The sequence below is a fragment of the Polypterus senegalus genome, unplaced genomic scaffold (genome assembly GCF_016835505.1).
Source record: "Polypterus senegalus isolate Bchr_013 unplaced genomic scaffold, ASM1683550v1 scaffold_1621, whole genome shotgun sequence".
NCBI classification, from domain to species: domain Eukaryota; kingdom Metazoa; phylum Chordata; class Cladistia; order Polypteriformes; family Polypteridae; genus Polypterus; species Polypterus senegalus.
The window spans coordinates 4,228-23,195 of record NW_024381988.1 but is presented as its reverse complement, the minus strand read 5'-3'; the positions used below and the strand labels follow the sequence as shown (position 1 = coordinate 23,195).

The 18,968-nt window shown below is 40.3% G+C and overlaps 1 protein-coding gene across 1 annotated transcript; it reads right to left on the bottom strand.

The window, feature by feature from the left end:
- Positions 1-267: 267 nt before the first annotated feature.
- Positions 268-17,413, bottom strand: fpr1 (formyl peptide receptor 1). The gene is made up of 2 exons (XM_039742910.1): positions 17,224-17,413; positions 268-3,040 (listed from the first exon to the last, which is right to left on the bottom strand). The coding sequence occupies exon 2, from the start codon at positions 3,004-3,006 to the stop codon at positions 1,906-1,908; it is 1,101 nt and encodes a 366-aa protein (XP_039598844.1). The 5' UTR covers positions 3,007-3,040; positions 17,224-17,413; the 3' UTR covers positions 268-1,905.
- Positions 17,414-18,968: the final 1,555 nt, after the last annotated feature.

Here is an 18,968-nt window from a genome sequence, read left to right as displayed (position 1 = left end):
GGACATTGATTCTGTTTATTTTTTAAGGACTGCTCACCCTTTTTTTCATTTTTTTGTGTGTAGAAACCACAACAGAGGAAAACTGGAATATTCAGCGGAAGTTCTTCGGGAATACATGGGGAATGTGGAAACAACACATAGACAATCATCAAGTGCTGGGTCTGAACATAAGACTTTGGATCCATAAATGCCACTGTTTCCCACTATATATGTAATGGAGCGGTCTGCAGCGGACCCTGTACCCAAAAAGGACCAATGATTCCAAAACACTATATACAGAGTGGTTTTATTACAAAATATAAGGCACACAAGGAAGGGTCAATACATTAGGAGCAAACACAAAATACAAAAGAATAAAATAATCTATGATCTGATGGGCCTCTGAGCGTCTCTTAGTAACCTTTGGGGGGCCTACTTCACTTAGCGTCAATGCACCACACCCTTTTATTCTTTCCTTTTGCAACCATTTGAACTGTCCACCATGTGCCTCTTGATTCCAAATTCTCTGTCTATTTCTCTGTGTCTCTCGCTGACTGGAAGGGTCTTTTTGATAACAGCCTGTAAGTACTTGGTGGGGACCTGTCATGATCTCATTAGAAGGAAAGTTTAAAGTCAAAGTAAATTTCTCTGTGAATCAGGACACCAGGTTAGAGCTCTTCTCAGCCATATCTGCTGTCCCTGGAACTCCTTTCTGTAATACATACAATAGCAGGGTCCCATGCATAACACACAAGTCTATGCTGCCCCGTCATATACAGGGGTCCCATGCAAAACACACAAGTCTTTGATGTCATCATAATATATATAATGGGTTTCCATGCATCACACATGAGTATATGCTTTCCCTATTATATACGACAGGGTCCTATGCTGCCCCCAACAGGGCTGAACTTCACAAAAGATATCGAGGAGACATTTGCCAGTGAGGACACAACTGTGAGTGACACTGAAAGATTCTCAATGCTTCTTTGCAATGTATTGTCCCAACCCCCATTTCATGTTATCTTTGTTAACTTTCACTTTTAAAAAGAAAGATATGTACCAGGTTAGAAAATGCAATACTCTTATTTGATAACATAATCTAAAAAAGAGCAGAAACTTATTTAAGAGTAAGTCATCATGAATAGACCTCTGCTCGGAAGACTTGCTCCCAGGACTAATACTGGTAACCATTGAGCAAAGATTTCTCCTTATCCTCCTTAAACCAAGGTTAGAGCTGATATTGAAATTACAAGTTAGTAGGATAAGGGGTTTAATATTCTCGGGTCATGCCCCCTTTTCCCCCATAACAAGTGTAATCTCAGCTGGTAACCACCATGGGCCTTTGACGTCAGAGGACCATCAGAGGGTTGGTCCAGTGCTGTATTACGTTGAATTAAGGTGGCTATTGGGTTGCTTGGTGGCTCCCAAAGGAATTGCCCTTAGAGAGTTCATGTTTTTCTTCATAACTGTGTGTCGTTGCTTGAGATACTTAGTTTACTGAGTAGAATAACATATCGCTGTTTGTCTCATGATGTAAAGTGGAGTGTTTTAGAGTGAACAGTTTTAAAAATATGTACAGTAGATGCTTTCTCAGGACACAAGTTTGCATTGTTGGACAATTTTGTTAAGCCTGAGGTCGTACACACAAATCCTTCTGTCGACACCATCATCTGGGACAGGATACTCTGCAGATACAGCATGGGCTTCTCTTCCTGGTGTCAGGATCTGCAAGTCTGGATACTTTGGAAACCATTGCCTCCGTTTCAGTGGCTGACCTAACACGTGCAGGGTTTAAGCCCAATGCTCCAGGTCCTAAGAGCTGCTTCGACTCACAGATCCTTGTACCTTACACACCTTTTGGTCTGCCATGTACCTGTCTTAATTTTAGTGTGCTGATGCACAGTGTTCCACTGTCCTCTTACCTCAGAGCTCAGCGTACGAGCTGGATTTCGATTTACTCCTGCCATTGGCAGTTGATGTCGAGTGCACGGACTCCTCTGTGAAGGCTGTTTCAAGGACAGACAGAATCGATTTCTTAACGGTCTCCTTGAAGTCATGGCCCATGAAAACATACAGGATGGGATTCAGGCAGCTGTTCAAGAAGGCCAAGCTAGTGGCAATAGGAATGCCAAACCTGAGGACAGTGTTTAGATTGTCACTGGGCTCCTTCATCGCATGCATTACCATTTCTAGTAACCCAAAGATATGGTAGGGGGACCAGCATAAGAAGAAAATGACAATGACAGCAATAATGATCTTAAAGGGTTTGCTGGTTTTAGCAAGACGGTTTTGCTTCAGTCGTAAACCTATAATGGTGTAGCAGACCAAGATGATGCTGAAGGGAACAAAAAAGCCTAGGATGACCCTAGTAATCACCATTGCCTGGTGACGCATAATTCTCAGAAAAACGATATCTTCTGAGTCATAATCATCAGAAAAGGCAAAGTTGTTATAGCAGTTGGTTTTGTTAATATTATCCATGGCTGGTGCTGTGTCACGAAACGCAAAGTATGGAGAACTTAGCACAAGGGCCACAATCCATACCACAAGGCTGATGATAGAGGCAATCCTTGGCCTTCGGTGATTCTGTGACCACACTGGGTAAATCACTGATATGCAACGGTCGATGCTGATGACCACCAACAGGTAGACGCTAGCAAACATATTGAGAAAGGCTATGGTGGTGTTCATCTTGCACATGAACCGACCAAATGGCCAATGGAAGCCTAGGGCTGTGTAGATGATGTTCAAAGGCAGGAAGAAGGTGAAGATGAAGTCAGCGATGGCCAAGTTCAGGAACCAAATGGTGTTAACGGTCTTCTTCATCTTGAATCCAGTGATCCAGATGACAAGACCATTTCCAGTGACCCCCAGCAGGAAGGCAAGTGAATAGACAATTAAAGACATGATGTTCAGAGGACTCTCTAGAACATTGCTAGACTCCTCTTCATAGTAATAGTAACTGCTGTCATTCAGATCGGTGACGTTCAGTGGATTCTCGGTGGTGAAATAGTCTGTGTCCATCTTTGCCCCCTGCAGCAGTCCCACTTTGTGCCGCCTGTTGGAGATCAGCATGGAGGGAGAAAAATGTGTTAGTATTACATTCCCATAAACTGTTAGCCTTTCATTAAATAAAAACAAAGCAAAGCTTTAGCAAGCAAGCCACAAACCAAAGAAAGTGCCAAGACATGCAAAAGGAACATATGATTTATGCATGGCGGACCCCCAAGTGTGTCTGAGCTCTTATTGTATCAAGTTACGAGACGCCTGGCCAGAAAACGCAGTCTGTGGCTTCGAAAGCGAGCACTAAGAGATGAAGGACAACTCCGGGAACGTTCACTCAAAACAGAATGATGGCTCAATTTGTGAATGTTGCTCGTAGTGTCACAGTTTTGCAAAACACATAAAATCATTTCCAGTCTGGCCACACAAACATTAAACTGAAACATTGTGTGGAAAAATGGAGGACTTCAAAGAGGTAAGGGAAAAATTCACGTCTCCTAAGAAAACATGCTTTTATATTCCTGGGGATTAAAACTGGACAGAGGAGTGAAATGAGGTTGGATGGCGCATTATAATCTCACCCTGAAAATAATTTAAAAGGATCAATTAAGTGACTCCAACATTGTTACTGTGGGGTGCACTACTGAGTCGTAAATGGCTGTCACAGATGTAAGACCGATCTGCCTGGAAATCCAAATGGAGTTTGCATGTTCTTCCTGTATCTCTGTGGGCTCGTCTGTGCCCGCTGTTCTCCCACATCTTAGAGATGTCTCTCTTTGGTTAATTGGAGACTCCAAACTGGCCTGGTGGTTCAAACAGTGAGCCCTACTAATTGCTGCCAGCACATTGATGATTTTTGCATGATCATGTCACATTCAGCAAGTTAGAATAGTGGGGGGTGCTGCCACCTCTCACCTACCAATTCAGAATTCCAAACCCTGTCCTGAACACTGGGTGGGTGCAGATGGCATGTCCTCTGCGTGGCTGCATAAGTTCTATTCCCATCATATTGTTTTTCTTCTCACCTCCCAAATGTCTGTGTAAAGATAATCAGTAACTCTGCATTTAAACTGAACGTGAGTATGTGAGGCATCCCTGCAATCGGGTCTGGATTTGTATATGAGTGGGCTACAGGGGCCCCCCAAGAGTTAATCAAAGTGCATGAAAAACTAGTTGCTTTTTGTTTTTCAAAGATATGTTTATGCTGCTAGACCAAGCTGATTGAGTCCTCTTTAACTTCTTTACCTCTATTGTGATCGAAATTTAACATCTTATTAAATAAAGAAACGTCCCCTAACAGGACAAATCAGTAATCAGGCAGGAGAAAAGCTGCTCATTGTATCTTTGAATTACTCCTCAGCAAAATGCCTTGGAGAGAGCATTCTGTTACAGCCTGGTCAGAATGGTCAGTGAAACAAAGAATAGAGGTTCATTTTATAAACTGTTGAATTTACATTTACAGTATCAATCATACATTTTACTCTGGATGGTTCATTGGTTTACACCCAAAGTCGATTATATTATATTCTGGTTCTTCCTATACCTTTTGAGATGAGCTACTACCCTTGAAATTTCTATGCATTTAATAATTGTCCATTCTTAGTCATCACTTAGTCATCCTTCAGTTCATTTTTTTATATTACATCAACCTTTCTTCTGGTCCATTATTTACTTGACCATCTCAGTATTGTTCCTAAACCAATTCTTATATTTCACTGTACATTTTGTTGTTCACTTGACCTTCATCTGGTTTCCTGGTGTGCCTGAACAGGTTTCTGACATTTCTTAAGCCTTTATGCTATTTCTTTAAGATTAATGTGATGTTACCCTAAAATTATTCTTCCACACTGTCCCTAAGATAACTCATACACCGCTAACCGCAACACCCAGAGGATTCCCAGAGTTCTGCTCATCTCCAATTGTTATGAGTGAACCTGGCGATTTGACAAAATGCATTGAAGTCAATGAGGAAAGAGAAACTCAAATACATTTCAGTGGATTATAATGGTGCAATGATCTTTTAAGTGTTCCTACAGGCTAGGGAGGTGTCTGCCAACTATGAAGAACCAACAAATATGGCCAAAAATGTAACCTGAGCTGTAAGGCAGGAGTGCTAAACACTGTGCCACTGGGCTTCCCAGAAACAAAATTATACCCTCATCCACAATACTCCAAGTCCCTTATCTCTCACTGTGTCTCCTGCACTCCTGTCACTACGACTAACTAACACCCACAGAGTCTGTGATGCAAGAGATCAGCGTTATATACACTGTCACTGTCACTACCCGCTCTGCACTACATAGTGAAGAGCATAACATGCATAATCCAGCGGTGAAGACACAACATACAATAAATGCAGAACCACAAAGTATTTTAATGAAATTTGAAGTGCATATAGCATGAGGCGGTTGCACGCTTCCAGTATTGATGCATCAAAGTTCTGCACTTGTGTGACACAAATCTGGCAGATAATAGAGATCTGGTAGTGACATTCGTATTCAACATGGATGCTAAAGCTCTGTGATGTCACACTGACTAAGCCAGCCACATATTAATTTTTCAGGGAAAAATTCAAACCCAGTGAATTTTCTGTGAAAGTCACCATGGTAAATTGTGCCGATAGAGATATAAGGGTGGCTGCTGACATAGCTTTTGCTACAGCAAAGTGGGCTGAATATGGGCTGCCAGAATGTAGTGTGTGAAGAAGACATCAATCTGTTGTGTAATAATAGTGACGGCTCTTCAGAAGTGGCCAGTGGTAGCATTGTAGATTCTGGTTTTTGGGATAGTAAAGCATATGGAAATGCCTATATACTGTAGCAAGCTCTGATGCCACTTTTGAATGTGCGTGGTGTGACAAGAGTGCTGAGCAACTTTTCAATGCTGCCATTCACTGATCTCCAGAGCACAAAGCAGATTTATCAGGTAAAGATGATCTCTTGGAGAATTTCAGTCTGTTCATAAGTGACATACAGCATGTGGTATGCAAATGTGATTGAGCCTGACATGTGTGAATGGCAGCTGATCCAGCAACACAAACTGAAAGTGAATTCCAGGGTACACACGTGGACTGTTGTCAGTCTTGACAAACTGCTGGCTTTCTTCGCCCTTTTTGTATATCAAGGTGTAAATCAAAAGCATGAAATTGAAATGTCCTGGTTAACAAAACCTTATGGACAGCAGATCATGGGTGTGAAACACATCACTTTACTTTCCTTGTGTTTCCATGTTGTTACCAATCACTTTGCATGCAGAGAGAAATCCTTTATGAAAATAAACCATTCTTTGAATCAGAGAAAGAAAGGTTAACAGACCTGTGCAAAATGTTGTTATTGACAAGGTACTTGTTGTTTAGAATGGATCTTTGCTGGAGTGTTTACGAATGAACTGAGAAATTCAAAAATGTTTGAACAAATGCAAAACATTAAAAAGAATTGGGACACCCATCCACAACCACTACCAATGACAACCTCGAGCAAGTCCGTACCATGATCCTAATGAACTGACAAGGATTTTGAACCCTGGTACATTTTCAACCCATGAAACATGGATCACTCCTCACCAGCTCCTCTCCGGTGCAAATGGAGAGTGGAGCAACCACATTTCTTCCTAGAAAACAACAACAAAAACTGACTGATCTAGGACAAAACTTTACCACTGTGACCACAGAAACACCAGGTTTCCACATACAGCCAACATAAACAAAATTATCACAAACTAGCCGTCCCCCACGGCTCCACCTGTTTTAGTGAAACAGGACAAACTTTAAAAATCAATAGACAAACAGGTATCGCTAGTTAAGTGGAGGCAAGTTACACTCCAAAACGTGGTCAGAGGTAGAGCGACTCGAACGGAGGCTGGTGTCAGGGTGAGGAGGGCCCCATCTGGCTCCCTACTCCTGCTGTTATGCTTCCCCCTCCCCTCAGCCCGCAGCCTCAGTCTCTGCCTTGCTCCTGCAAGCAAACTATGATTCATAGCGCGATGAGCAAAGTCGCAAAATCAACCGGAATGTTCAAGTAAATTATAGAAAAAAAACCCGATCTAAATCCATTAAGTAGTTCTCTCATTCGCTAGTTAAGCAGAGGTAAGGTACACTCCCAGAGGCTGAAGCGTGAGTGAGGAGGGCACTGCTGTGTCTCTCTCAGATTTGCACAAATAAATCCGTACCGCAAGCGAACTATGATACATAGCGCGATGAGCAAAGTCGCAAAATCAACCGGAATGTTCAAGCAAATTATAGAAAAAAACCCAATCTAAATCTGTTAAGTAGTTCTCTCGTGAAAAGTGGACAGACAGACAGACAGACAGATGTTGGATTTTGTATATATATATATACAGTATATATATATATAGAGAGAGAGAGAAGTACAGATACTTATTGATTTACGCTCATACTTTAGTTTTTATTTTATAGTATGAACTACAGTGAGAAGTTAACAAATGCTAGCAGACATTGAACGAGAAGTGACATCCAGTAACTGTTTCAACAGGGATACAACAAAGTAATCCACTGCTCCCACTGAACAGGATCATCAGACAGAGCAGCAGCTTCAGCGACAGACTGCTGTCACCATCCTGCTCCACTGACAGACTGACAGACACACTATGTGACTCTTCAGTTCCAACCTTTGGGGAACGTTAACATTATACAAAGTTACTGTCTGTTATACCTGCATTTTTATCACTCTTTAATTTTATATTGTTCATGGGCCTCATTTACATGAGAGGAATTTAAATAAGCAAACTGAAAAGAATGAATAAGTTAACACACTGAAGCATCAAGAAACCAGAAAAATAATAAGTGGTTCTAATGTAGATTCTCAACAGAAAATAAATAAAATTCATTGGAGATTTATAGGAGAAGACACTTCATCCAGACCGATTGTACACACTGTAGGTATAGGCATTTACCTGGACTGACGTGCTCTCATGTTATTTCTGCCAATAACAAACAATATTATAGCATAAACTTAAAAGATTCACACGGGACAAACTCTCCTGCATGTGTGCAGTAAAAACTGTAGAGAAAACTGAAATCTAAAACACTGAGACAGAGAATTATTGCATCTGGGCAGTCTTCCCGGATGATACAAACATAAGTCATCCATCTGAAAGGCATTAACACAATACAGCAATATTAATTGGCAAAGACTGATATTTCTTTTTTCTTATTTGCTCTGTCAGCTCCAGATGACTTTAATATTTTTCAGCTTGATGGTTTGCACCAAGTTCAGAGTTCTCACATATTATTTAGGACCAGAAAAATAACGCTTGTTAGAAGTAATTAGGATATAGCGGGTTGGAGAATGGAATAAGGGTTTCATACTGCAGTTGTTTCTGTGATTTGCCTGCTCAAGTTTCTGCTAAATCAAATAATCTTCCATCCATCCATTCATCTCTCCATCCATCACTGAAACAGCTTGGTCCAATTTCGGCCCAAATCCTATCCTAGCAGCAAAGGTCACAAAGCGGAACCAGACATGGGAATGGATGCCAGTCCATCACAGAGCATTTGATTTCAATCAAATAAAGCTCATTCACTGTTATTGCTCAATTTTAGTGACGCATGAGTCTGCTCTGCAATAGACTTGCACTCCATCCAGTACTTCCTGGATATGTCTCTGCCTCCTTTGGCCCCAAATTATTATTTTTTTTTGTCTGCATGTGTGCTTTTCCACCCGGGTGTCTGGCCAGAAACACTTTGCACTGCACTGCCGGTACTCAGCTGTGGTTCTGAAACTGCTTCAGAGCAAAGATGTAGCCGACCGCCTACAGCCAACAGTCATTTCTAGGTGTAACTCTGCATTAGAATAATCACATAGCTTCTACTCCAGCATATGTGGAAAGTAGTAAGATTCTACAGTAACATTTCTGGATTTGCATTTTAAGGATCAGGATTGCAGCCAGTCATCCATAATAACCTCTCGGCCACAGGCAGCCTGAAAGCACCAGTGCAGCAGAAGTGGTGTGAATCTGTGGCTGCATTGAATGAAGGGATTATCTTTGCCAGGGTTGGCCTCTCTAAGCTAAACTTAACAGAGAGACAGACACACTTGAAATGGAGAAACAAGCTTTGAAGAAGTGCCGAGTGACAGTGTAGGAGAGAAAGGAGCACGACAGGAAAGAGAGGACCTGAAGAAAAAGTTGTTATCATCTGCACGGTGTGCTCCAGGTTGGCAGATTTAGACCTGCTCCTCATGGACCTGACAGGAAGACGTTAATTGAGAAGTACAGGGGTCAGGAAGCAGCTTGATTGTAATAAACACATTTCTAAGTAAGTACATAATGGGCTAAAATAGCAGAACAAGTAAAAAATCACTTAATTCTTATATGATGACGTTCACCTTGAAGATCACCGAGGACCACTTGACTCATGCATGTGCTCTGTGCACCACACATTGAGCACCACATCTCTGAAGGAATTGATAAAAATACCACGCGTGGGAGCGTGCTCTGACATCATGTCCTGGGCTGGTTCTCACGAGTAATGAGCAAAACGATTTGGGCAAAATTAAATTTGCAGTGGAAACTTAGCATTTGCTTCATAAAAAAATAGGAAAACAAATGGTGTTAGATAATTACCGTATATACTCATGTATAAATCGGGTCTTGAAATCTGAAAAATCGATCATAAAATCAGAAACCGACTTATATGCCCGTTCAAAAATGCGACACTTCATTTATTTTTACATCTTCTTGCTTCCTCCAATCTCACATCAGTTTCTTAGATGCATTGATTTTTGTTGCAGCAGCACGGTTACCAATTTCTTTCACTACTTCAACTTTTAATTTAAAACCAGCTTCATATTTTCTTCTGATCGAACGCTCCATCGTAGATAAGGGATGCTCTTACAATAAAGGTATATGAGGGTGTGAGACACAAAACAGTGCAAACATCACTTTGGGATAGTTTAGGTATCACTGTGTGATCACATAGGCACAATAGAGAGATAGAAGTTAGGAGCAGACGTTGATACAGCACATTATCAAGCACAGATAGAAAAAAAGGCAGTGAGCTCTGAGGTTACTCTCTCAGGTGGGCGTCAGCATATCATGATCACTTGGACCAACAGTGTGAGTTTTCCGCATTTGACTTATACGATCGACATTAGAAAATATCAGAAATTATACGGTAAAATCAAGTCCCGACTTATCCGTGAGTATATACGGTGGTGAAATATGTGGCATCAACACAAGATAAGTGGTGTTTCGTCCATATCTGTAAATGATTTCCTGCTGTAATCTTGCCTGTCAGTGTTTAACTAAAGTTCTCTAGTGAAAATAAAAATCTCCAGCCTCATTCCCTGCTTTGTTGAGATGTGTATTGTGATTATTCCAGTAGTACCATGTACACTTTGCCAAATATGATGACAGTCTTGGTGTTTCATGATTCTGAAGATGAAACTTATACAGACTCTCAAGAGATATTAATAGACAAACTGAAAAACAACTGGAAGAGGCTTTGTCAAGGAACGGATCAAAGTCAAAACTGGAAGTCAAATAATAAAATAGATCTTTTGTCAAAGCCAAAAACACAATCATAAAACACGTCAGAACAATAAAGTTTTTTAAATAGCGATCTATGCCCTGGAAATTCTGAGGACAACCTTTAACCTATCACCTGGATGATGACGTCACAACTGAGAGCACTGGAGCCTAAAATAGCGGCTCTATTCAATAAGGGCGCGCACAAAAAGGCGAGCTTCAAAAGGGCGACCTCAACTGAGCGCGGCGAATAAAGGCGTTCGTTGATAATTTAGTTCAAATGGCTCTGGAATATGTGAAGAGCAACAAAGGTGCAGATCTCGGATAGACCGCAACTCGAATATCTACGTGGCATTGCACATAATCTACAGCTTCAAGTGTAACACAACAATGAGTAAGAGCAGAAAACAATGAAATATAGAGAGCTTTACAAATAGTTCGTTAGAAGTTCATGCATTAATTAATTGGATGTTTTAATATCCTTGCCTTCTCCTTTTTATACGTTCAATCATTGCCTTTATCTAATAAATTTTCCGTAATAATTTTGTTGCGTTAGCCTTTATTCGCTGCGCCCAATTGAGGTCGCCCTTTTGAAGCTCGCCTTTATTTACGCGCCCTTATTGAAGGATACCTAAAATAGCGGTGTCCGTTGCAAACGAATGGACACAAATTTATAAGTAATATACAACAAAACACACTTTAAATTCAGGTGTTCTGTGTGCCAAAACCCCATGTTCCATATATAATTAAACAGATGTTTTGTTACGACCTTTACAAAAAACGTATCATTTCCAGAGATCATAATAATACTTGGGCCATTCTTCAGGGATGACTTTAGAGTGCATATCCTCATTTGTGGGAATAGCAAGCAGGAAATGAGCAAGTTCTTGTGTAGTGCATTTCCTGTGGCAGAAAATGCAGTAATGTGCACGATGGTACGTTTTGATACATCTTGGTGTGGAAAATTTGCGGCATGTCACATTTTTTAAAAAACACAGTGATGTGAAGGAGAGCCGTAAAACATAACTGATTTTATTGGTGCGCCTTGGATATCCTGCAGCATGCAGCTGGGAAAAAATGCAGGTGCACATAATGCATTGTTTTATAGGTTACTGTGATAAAGATTACTTTAACAAGCCAGTTTTGAAAAGATGCTTAAATTGATAAAACATTTTGAGAAATGCAATGGAAATAGAAACCGAAACAAGTCTGGCTGTGGGATTGTGAAGTAAACCATGTGGTCTTAGTTATACCCCAAACCACCACTCAGCAGCCAGTTTGAGCTCTGGCTACAAAATCAGAATAGCAAACTGCTGGTGCTAAATAATTGGCGCTTATCTCTAACATTTGTATGTTAAAATATTTTGAAACTCGAAGATGGTTTGGTATTTCTGGGTGTCATGTTGTGTCATATTGGAAGAGAACTAATGGCAGCTCTGCTTGGACAGTTTAAAGAGACGAGTGGCAGACGTCAGTGCAGAGTCTTTTTTAAGGTTTACCTAACAGTCAAGACAGTTAGCAATGGTCTTTACCCAGACACTAGTTTCCGGCTAGTTGTGTCCTAAATTTCAGACAGTTAGTCTTTTTAGCAGGATCACCATGACGTTCTTGGTAAGGCACAGGGTCTAAAGCTCCAAAATGACAGGGTCCATGACAGAGAAGAACATAAACTAGTGACCAGATGACATCACTGACATTTAAAACAGATAACAGTAATTAATTAACAACACGTTTCTTGGTGCATGTGCGTTGTGATGAACTGGCATCCTGTCCAGGGTTGGTTCCTGACTAGCATATTGTTCAGTTTTAACGTGCATCTTCTTAAAATTAATTTATCAAAAATCACGGTTTAAACAGAAAAATAATGGACGTTCGAACATCATGGAAAAGATGCTTACTCTGTGCCACACTACAATACTGGTCAGAAAAAGGCCAAGACACGAAAGACTGAGATTTTCTAGAGGGGTCTCTAAGACGGGAGCATATTTGTTATACTATTCGGGACGCCTGTCTCTTACCTTGATCTGCCTGCCCGCATAGACGCCGAATACGGTTAGGGCCAACACGAGTCATATAAAATTCTAAACGGTATGAACGTCGTGTAATCTGGGATTAAGGTGCATTTAACCTGACGATCACAACCCAATCCCACAGTAGGTGAGGCCACGCCATGCAGCCCTTAGCGGCAGCAGCGAACTAACGTGAGTCCTGTGAGTCACCGCGAATGGCCGACGCCCTGCTCAAGCCTCCTGGTTTGCGCCCGATGCGACCACAATGAATTGCGACACCCGGGGAGATCGCACAGGTTGGAGAGTATCCCATTATGTTACTTTACAATTCCCTTATCAAATATAACTCAATATAGAAATGAATGTGATTATTGCAATGCGTATTTATGTAATTGATTTAACCGTCCACTTCCCTTACGGATTGAGCGTATTGTGCAATGTTTAATTTTAGGGGGGGTTTCGTAAAATGAGGCAGTGGCCGGGTCTCATGTTCTTTATGCTCGTCTCGTGACAGACATCTGTTTCAATGGGCGCGTGCTATGAGAGCGTGCTTTTAGTTGTACACGGAATTGCTAAACATAAAAGCAGAACAGGAACTTTTTTTCTTGTGAAAATGCAACATCATCAATGCCATTGGAATGAACTGTTCTGCAGATATGCAATCAAGTATTTCAAAATTTAAAGAAAATAATTTGAGCATATCATATCTTTATTTTTACTTTTGCTAAAAAAAAAATCACCGTACGCGTTGTATGTATAGCTCTCTTATTAAACCGTTTTCATTATTGGTATAATTTCAGTTCGGGTAAAGCCCGAACGCTCTAAATACTGCGCCACCACGCCGCTGGACACATTTTCAAGAATTCGAATGCTTACCTGCTTCCATTATTATTATTATTATTATTATTATTATTATTATTATTATTATTATTATTATTATTATTGTTGTTGTTGTTGTTTTAGTATAGGCAATTTGTTGAGAATGCGAGCGGTTCCCATTACTGCGATCTTCTGCACTTCTGTGACCGTGTGCGTTCTTGCAACTTCTGCAGATTTACACTAGTACCAAGAGGCCGGACCACCGCAGCCGCTACTTAAGTCTTGGTGGCCGACAACCTGTTGATGTCGATCTTCAGCACTTTCTGCTTTGCGTCTTTGAGCAGAATGTCGTTGTCATAGACGGCTACATCGATCTGCAGACATGGCCGCTCCTTTTTGCCACGGACCACCATAATAGGACAGTTAACGGAAATGGAACAACTGGTATATGCTGCTATGTACCAGATGACAGTTATTATTATTACTGTTATTACAGTTACGACATTTCACCTGTTAGACCCGAATAAGCAAGTGGGCGGGACGGACCTCGAGAGTACCGTTATGAAGATCAAATAATTAATTTTGCTAAACTTACAACTAACAACACTGTAAATACCTGCATTAAAAACTAATATTAAATATTACTGTATAATACTAAATATTACTGACTGTAACAATGTTAAGGTTTGACGTAGCAGTACAGCCGGGCATTTCGATTACGTCACTGCGTTTACGTGGGGTTTCTTTAAATATCCTAACATTAAGAACGTAAACATGACCCCCAATTCGTTTGTTTTTTCTCTTCGGTTGATTTACCCAAGCATCAGTCCGTCTATTCTCTCGATTACAAAGTCCCGACCACGCTTAAAAATAAAGACGCTTAATTTGTGCTCCAGAGCTACTGTATGCCACATAGGCAGCAGTGGCTTCAGGCTTTCCCAGCCACTTTATCCATTTTTAGTAATTATTAATACTACTGTGGATTAATTGACATGCATTTTAATAGTTTCACTTTTTCTTTAATCAGCAGTCAAGCAATAATGAGATGCAAAGCAAGACAACACATGTCCACACCCATTAGAACCCTATGTCTTTTATGCAATATCTGTCTCAGTAAAATATTTGAAAAGAAAAAAAAGTGAAGGTCTGAGAAGTGTTGATCGTCTGTGGCCCACAAAGCTCTTGGCTGGTGATGTTAGGAAGACAGAAATCCTTTTTCAAAACGATTAGTGCTATCGAATGAGAGTAACAACCGGTGGAAACGAATAGCAGAAACAGCTACATAACAGATTGGTTGGAGCGAAAATGGTGGCCCAGAGCTGAGTAAGAGACCCTTCAAGTCTGATGGCCAATTATTTGCTTGCTTTGTCTACCATGATAGTCGAGGGAGGCTGGAGTCAAAAAAAAAAAAAAAAAAAAGCGAGTAAATGGCACGCCAGGAATCAACTGGCCAGTCAATATATTGCGTTTTTAAAATTAATTTGGAAGTCGTCTTTATCTCATGCACCCTGGTAAAGATGACTGTTTGTTTTTGCATTGTTGCATTATTGTTGGTTATATAGTTATAGTAATCAACTTGGAAATCTAATTAGCCATTTTACTGCAACAAACCATCATCCAATGCTAATTTTCTTTCTTTCTTTCTTTCTTTCTTTTTTTCTTTCTTATTGTGTCCCATACCTCGCACAGCGCTGCTTTTCGGGACCGAGGCAATCTAAGAATGAAATTACACACTTTTATAACTTCATTATTAAAAACATAAACTGTACAGTTTAAATCATCCATTTTAGAAATGTGAAGTGTGTTTTTAGCACATTATATAAGCGACGTTTTCCATTTATGTTCTTTACTGGCGGCTATTATTTTCTCCTTTTTCGCACTTAAACATTTGAACGCGTCGACTCATAGAAGTCATGCCCTTGTAATCACGTTGTTCCTTACATTCCTCTGTGCATTTTATAAGGTGTCTTGTGATGGTGCGCTCTATCTAAGGTCCGTATCGGTTCATTGTCGACAAACATAGATTTTAAAGATCCAGTTTTTCATTTGTTCACAGAATCGGAATTTTAAAGACGCCCGCCCCTCCCTCATTCGATGATGAGATCCAATTCAGACAGTGCGCGCCAATAATTTCAATCCTGCGATCTCCAAAGAGCAGCACATCCGGCCGCGTCTTCAAGTCCTGGAACACCCATACGCGATGTTATGGTGAAAAACAAAGTTACATCAGAACGTTTGTTAACGTCATAAGCTGTATAATTATACTTAATGGTGCCTTACATTACCACAGTCTGTTTGCTTAGCATTTTCATTATTGTTATTTTTGAAGAAAATTGCGGCGTTGTTTTGAAAACCCTGGATGACATCCTAAAAAGCTGACTGTCTTTGCCATATTTAGAACTTAATAGACGGTTGGCTTTGAATAATGAGCGCAGTGTTTGAACTTCAGCTAACAGGGAAACATTAAGTGTCTGTTCAAAAATGCCATACGCACAGGCCAAAATAAAGATAGAGAAAGGTAGAAAAAATGTTATCCGACTCTAAAGCAGAAGACACATTAAAACGTAAAAAGATCGAAAGATATATACAAAGACGGTGATCAAGACGAACACTGAAATCATACAGAATCCCGAATTGATCAAGCTTAGAGGACACAGCGCATGTCTGTAAATTATTTTTTATAACTATAGACAGAAGTGTCACCTTTGAGGCACGTACTAGTGTCGATCACTCATCCACACATTTCTGAACCTGCTTTCTCTTCCCCAGTGCAAATGCATTGCGGCAGTAGACCCAGTTCTGGACGGGACGTCAGGGCGCCCGTTTGGAGTTAAAAGTAAACCTGAACATCTTGTCTTTAAACTCTGAAAGGAAACCGAAGTCTCAAAGGAATTCACCGGGTCACCAAACCAAATGACTCACTGCCTGAGTGCATTAATGAATGAATGGATGTTTAATTTACCCCTTTATTAATGTTAAAACATAATTCAGTTTTCAAAAATGTACTCACGTTGAAACGCATTGATTTAGTATATAAATTTAAAGGACATAGCATGGCCACAATAACATCTTAGTCAAGCAGTGGAATAAAAAACATAGCATGTTAAAAATAATTGCAGTATGGATGTGTCGGAAACGGCTGACAGAGACAACTTCGCTCTATCAATTTGTATTTTATTTATTTACATAATTCCTCCTACAGTTAAGTCAAATAATATCGACATTCCATTCATTATCTTACCATTATCCCTTTTATTTAGAATGTGATACCGAACTCCTGAAGATTCTTTCATTATCTAACGTGTGTGCTGTGCAATGTGGATTTTAAAAGTGACCACCTGTTGGAATATCTTAAGAATATATTTTTTGACATTCTCAGAACTTTAAAAGAACACACAGTTGGTATAACAACAGCAACAACAACAACAACAACAATAATAATAATAATAATAATAATAATAATAATAATAATGCATTTTATTTATATAGCGTTTTTCCAATCTTCAAAACGCTTCACAGTTATCACTGAAGTAGCTCTCTGTTTAACTTAATGTGTGCAGTCATATGTGTGAAGTGTGTATAGTTTAATTATTACTGCATTATACACGGGCAATAATAAGTCTATAATAAGTCTGATTCTGATTCAGACCGCAGTGAAGAGCGCTATACAAAAATAAATTTGATTGAATCAACAGCTGACTATGGCTTTGCAGCCTTTATAACCTAAGGGTCCACCTGTAGCTTTCTTACCTATCTGCACATATCTGATGAAGATCGTTAAACATCATCTTTTTTTTAACGCCACTCATCACCTAAACACTGTTTTTTCAGTTGAATTAAAGTTATAAGGTAGCGAGGACCGGCGCCTATTCCGGCAACATAGGACGCAAACGTTCATCATTGGTCATACTCGCGTAGCACTTACCTCTTCAGATGCTGTCAGTCCTCTTCTGTCTGTCCTCCTGCGACTCGTCACCGTCATGTTTATAAGGGTGGAAGCGCTGACGTCACTGCGGAAGGGAGGGCGGCCTAGAGATGGAGGGGGAACGTCCAGGCTGCTGATCTAAACGTGGAATCCATTTAGTCCGCAGCTCATGACTTCGCTTGTTCTTGCCGTTTCCTTCGAGCCCTGGTGCAGGGCAGGCTGCCTTTCACAATAAATCCTCCGCGCAGCTGTGCGCCCGCATTTTATTTGAAACATCTGGAGTGCGCTCTTTGCGGCTCGAGACAGCGGAAAGGTGGCCTTCCCTTCAAGTTCAGAAATAGCTCACAGGATCTGAAGGGCCGGAGCGGACAATCAAGCGGAGCTCGCATGCAGGCTCGGATCCACTTTTATGGCGCCCCTTTCAGTGAGCATCTCTCAGCCATGCATGTGTAGAAAGTTTAAATGGATCGCATTGTGCTAATAGCAAATGAAGCACATCGAAACAATCTTTTAGGGTGACGGTCACCCATGGCTTGAAGTGTGGGGGTCCAGAACACCTGCTTGTTCTCCTGGATGAAGGTCTGAACAGCGCACTTGCATTGAATGGCACAGCCGTTCACCATACATTAAGCCTGGGCCTCCACGGTGGTCTTCTGAGCTACAAAAGGAAATTGTACCCAGTTTGAACACAGATATGCTGACAACATCAAACACGCGTCTGACTTAATTAATACCAGGGCTGATTAAAACCATTTTGTACAATTCTGACTTGTGTACTCGAAGGTCTGATTTTGTAAAATGGCAAACATTAGCTCTTATGTACTAAAATTTTTGTGTTGCAAGTTTCTATAGCATTTATGACTTACAGTATGGCAGTTAGTTAGACTCTCACGTTTGGTGAATTTCTAAGTGATATTAGCTGTGGGGTTTTTGTAATCTAAGCATTGTAAATCGTTTGTATTTTGTATTGAGATCTTCACTTCTGTTAATCAGTTTTATAACCTTGTCTTATAACACTTATTCTGAAATAGTCCCTTGACTGATACTTACTTATTTGATTATGTTCTTTTGTAGGTCGCTTTTGATAAAAAGTTCCAGCTAAGCAAGTAAATGTACACAGCAGAAGAAAATGTTGGTATTGTGATTCAAGCCATAATGGAGAATGAAAGAGTGATGACATGTGAGATAGCAGATACCAGAAGGGTTTCTTAAGGTCAGCTGATTTGATTCTTCTCAAAACAATTAAACTGTAGTTAGGATATAGCGGGTTGGATAATGGATGGATGGACATTAACTCCTTAAATCAATGCATCCAAGATTCCAAAGAGATCAAGATCTAATGAACGTGGACAGGGAGGTATATAAGGGTGCCTTTCGTAACTGGCAATGAAACTTGAATGAATCAGTGTGACCCAGAGTTCAAATAATAAGGGAGGCCAACAGCAAAGACATTCAAGGCCCAAATCATTACCGACAAGATAAGGATTTTGATTGTGTAGTCCATATCAATTACAAGCTTCAAAAGTCTACTGATTGCAAGCAGGCAGTAGAGAGCATTTGGTTTTAGTCAAACAGGGGAAGTCATGATCAGAAAAGGCTCAAACCATAAGATCTATTACACTGAGTCAAAGCCAAAATGAAAAAGCAACAATCAAAGTCAAAAAAATCACAGGCAAAAGTCAAAACCAAAAAGAAACTAAGCAGAGAGATTAACTAATCACAAAATCAAGCGTCAGAAGGGTTTT

What these genes read in the sequence shown, in the direction of transcription:
- fpr1 (XM_039742910.1), bottom strand. Translation starts at nt 3,006, where the DNA reads ATGGACACAGACTATTTCACCACCGAGAATCCACTGAACGTCACCGAT.